The sequence below is a fragment of the Cyprinodon variegatus genome, unplaced genomic scaffold, assembly GCF_000732505.1.
Source record: "Cyprinodon variegatus isolate N-32 unplaced genomic scaffold, C_variegatus-1.0 Scaffold1672, whole genome shotgun sequence".
NCBI lineage: Eukaryota > Metazoa > Chordata > Actinopteri > Cyprinodontiformes > Cyprinodontidae > Cyprinodon > Cyprinodon variegatus.
Genome location: NW_015152125.1, coordinates 79,043 through 82,540, shown reverse-complemented (window position 1 = coordinate 82,540; position 3,498 = coordinate 79,043). Strand labels below are relative to the sequence as shown.

Here is a 3,498-nt window from a genome sequence, read left to right as displayed (position 1 = left end):
TGTCCAGGTTCAAATCTCCATGTTCTACAGGTCCTTTTCCAGGTTCTAATCTGCTGTTCTACAAGTCTGTGTCCAGGTCCTAACCTCCATATTCTACAGGGCAGTGTCCAGGTTACAGATTCCAGGTCTTTTTCCAGGTTCCAACGTCCATGTTCTACATGTCCTCTTCCAGGTTCTAACATGCTGTTCTACAGGTCTGTGTCCAGGTTATATCCTTTATGTTCAATAGGTCCTTGTCCAGGTTGTAACCCCAAAAATCTACAGGTCTTTGTCCAGGTTCAACAGGTCTGTGTCCAGGTTCTATCCTCCATTTTCTTCAGGTCCGTGTCCAGGTTCTGACCTCCTTGTTCTACAGATCTGTGTCCAGTTTATATCTTCCATGTTTTACAGGTCTGTGTCCAGGTTCAACAGGTCCATGTCCAGGGTCTAACCTCCATGTTCTACAGGTCTGTTTCCAGGTTCTATCCTCCATGTTCTTCAGGTCCGTGTCCAGGTTCCAACCTCCATGTTCCACAGGTCTGTGTGCAGGTTCTATTCTCCATTTTTTACAGGTCTGTTTCCAGGTTCAACAGGTCCGTTTCCATGTTCTAACCTCCATGTTTTTAGTTTTTATTGAACTGAAACTAATTATTTCTAGTGAAACTTGTTCGGCTCAGAGGAAAAAACGACATGAGGCCGCTGGTTTTGATCGACAGAACTTTATTGAGTTTAACATGTTTTGGTCACATGATGCACAGAGTTACAGAGTCAGAGTATTTTACATCATCAGAGTTTAACAGGAACCTGCAGCAGGTTATCAACATGCTAACACTGAGAACACAACACGGCTAGCACACGCTAACATGGAGCTCCTCTAACACGCCACCATCATCACAACACCAAGAGAAAACATAGATGAGAAGATCCATCAGATCCTTGCTGCTTGGCTCATCAGAAACCATTCAGGACTTCAGAAGCATCAGATCATCAAATATTCGGCATATCAGAACCAACAGGACAGAAATGTTTTAAACTCTAGGCTTTCTATTGGTTCCTCTGCTTCTGCTCTGATTGGCTGATGATCCCAGGTGATAGGTGGGACAGGCTGTTTCTGAAATGAAGTCCACCCTGAGGATCTTTGAAGGATTGTTCTGGTACACATATCTCAGTCTAGTTTGATTGCAGTTGATATAAACTTTAATACAACAATAACACCACAATATTGAATGAGAGACCAGGATCTAAACAGGTTCTTCAGCTGTTGCTGGCACAGCTGGAGGTCCGAACTTGGCTTTTAAATCTCTGCATGGAGAACCCCAGAAAATGACACTTTGAAAAGTTTCCTTGAAATAAAATCAAAGGAATTTTTATAAGATTCTTCCAGAAGACAATGCACAGGTGTTTGGGAAACTGGGATCTAAACTGGTTCAGAAAGTGGCCTCATATGGAGATAAGACTGGAACCATTTCAGACCCACAGTAAACAGCTTGTCTCAGTGGGGTCTACTGGAATAGGTCTACCCAATTAGAACCATTTGGTTCTAGCCAGCAGGGACCATATCTGAGCCACTGAAGCTGGTTGGAACCAGATATGACCCACTTAAACCAGTTTGAACTAGATCTGACCACTGAATCCGATTGGAACTAGATCTGATCTAGTGAAGCCAGTTGGAACCAGATCTGACCCACTGGTATCTGTAGGGATGAGTCTGGATGAGGTAGAACCATTCATACACAGGACTGGATCGGTGGAGACCAGCTGGATCAAACCACATTTGATCAGTAAGAACTCAAATCAGAAATTAGTCCAACAGCTCAAACCAGGTCCAACAGAACAAATGATCAAAAAAAAGCAGCAGATCATGAATAACCAAGAAATGGACAATAAATAAAACTTTACACTGTAAAGAAACTTCTCAGAACATCTCAGCTCCAGCCTGGAGACCAACCAGGAAACTGAAGACAAAAGTCCATAATTGATCCCAGATGGACCGGAAGATCCAGGGCAGATCGACAGGTCTTGGTTTTTAGGACGTCCCTGGAGTTGTCCATGTCCACAGCGAGACAGAAAGGGAGCTAGGCCGCCTCTCCTCAGACAGCAGACGGTTGGATTCATCACAACAAGCTTCTTATGGTCATCAACATGAACACCAATAATCACAAACGGACACAAACACTCAGAGGGTCCTCAGCTCAACCCTCCATAGACGACTGGGGGCTCTCTCCGTGGGCGGGGCTACCTTTACTGGGACGACTGGGAGACAACAAATCGGACAGGAAAGAACAGAGTGAAGACCAATAACTAGAGTGGTTTGGGAGGACTGGGACAATCAGAACCAGTTCAACCCTAACAGGAACCAATATGAACTGGAGCAGGACCAGATGGTTTCATACAGTGGATGAGGACCAGTTACAGATGGAATCCAGGTTTAAAACCAACTGGATCAAACCCAACAGAGCCCACTGTGAAGGCTGAAGAACCCAGAACCAAACCCAGCTGATGCCAAACAGAACCAGACTGGAAACATCAGTGGAGCTCTGTCACTGCCTGGAACCAACTGGAGCAACAGAACATGGGTGGGTACCTCTGCTAGGGGTTTATTACCCTGAGACGTGAACTGGTGGGGAATAAAACTGTGCTTAAGTGTATGTGATTAGGTGGGGTCAGAAGGTGAACCAGAGGGTTAAGTCAGAAGGTGGAGCCAGAGGGCGGAGTCAGAAGGTGGAGCCAGAGGGTTAAGTCAGAAGGTGGAGCCAGAGGGCGGAGTCATAAGGTGGAGCCAGAGGGCGGAGTCATGGGACGGAGTCAGAGGCTGATCTGGTGGGTTGGGATGGAGAAGATCTGTGACTGACGACAAACAAGAAACAAATAAACGCAGACAAACAGCTTCAGCACCAAGGACAGATCAGTCACATGACCAATGGTGATGCAGGGGGAGTGGGCGGGGTCACAGAGATTAAATCTGATTGGAGAATGAGACGAACAGACGGTGACATCAAACAGACAGCTGACGTACCATTGGTGAACTCCTCACTGGTCACTGATAGAGATTCTGAAAGAATAACCATAAATGTTCAATAGGGGGAGGGGTCAACCACAGACCTGACAGCTTCCTGTTTGCCTTATATGGTAGTGGTAGAGCAGGATCACACAAACAGGACAGAACGGACAGACAGACTGGCATATGTCTGTAGACAGACAGAAGGAAAGAAGGCTGGTTGATGATGGATGGATGGATGACGGATGGATGGATGGATGATGGATGGATGGATGATGGATGGATGGATGGAGGGATGGATGATGGATGGATGATAGATGGATGGATGATTGATGGATGGATGGATGGATGATGGATGGATGGATGACGGATGGATGGATGGAGGGATGGATGGATGATGGATGGATGGATGATGGATGACGGATGGATGGATGGAGGGATGGATGGATGATGGATGGATGATAGATGGATGGATGATTGATGGATGGATGGATGGATAACTAAAAGGGAGGGGCAAAAGA

The 3,498-nt window shown here is 46.0% G+C and overlaps 2 protein-coding genes across 2 annotated transcripts in view; both read right to left on the bottom strand.

Annotated features, from left to right (window-relative positions):
* The window catches only part of LOC107104265 (rap guanine nucleotide exchange factor 1-like), a 25,972-nt gene extending 25,498 nt beyond the window's left edge, over window positions 1–474 (bottom strand). The window contains exon 1 of the mRNA XM_015404234.1: window positions 432–474. The gene's annotated coding sequence lies outside the window, so the exon portion shown is untranslated. The remainder of the gene's footprint in view (window positions 1–431) is intronic.
* Window positions 475–701: 227 nt separating this feature from the next.
* LOC107104264 (dynamin-1-like) overlaps window positions 702–3,498 on the bottom strand; it is a 26,064-nt gene continuing 23,267 nt past the window's right edge. The window contains 1 exon segment of the mRNA XM_015404233.1: window positions 702–2,232. Within this exon segment, the coding sequence (XP_015259719.1) occupies window positions 2,172–2,232 (61 nt within the window). The 3' untranslated portion in view covers window positions 702–2,171.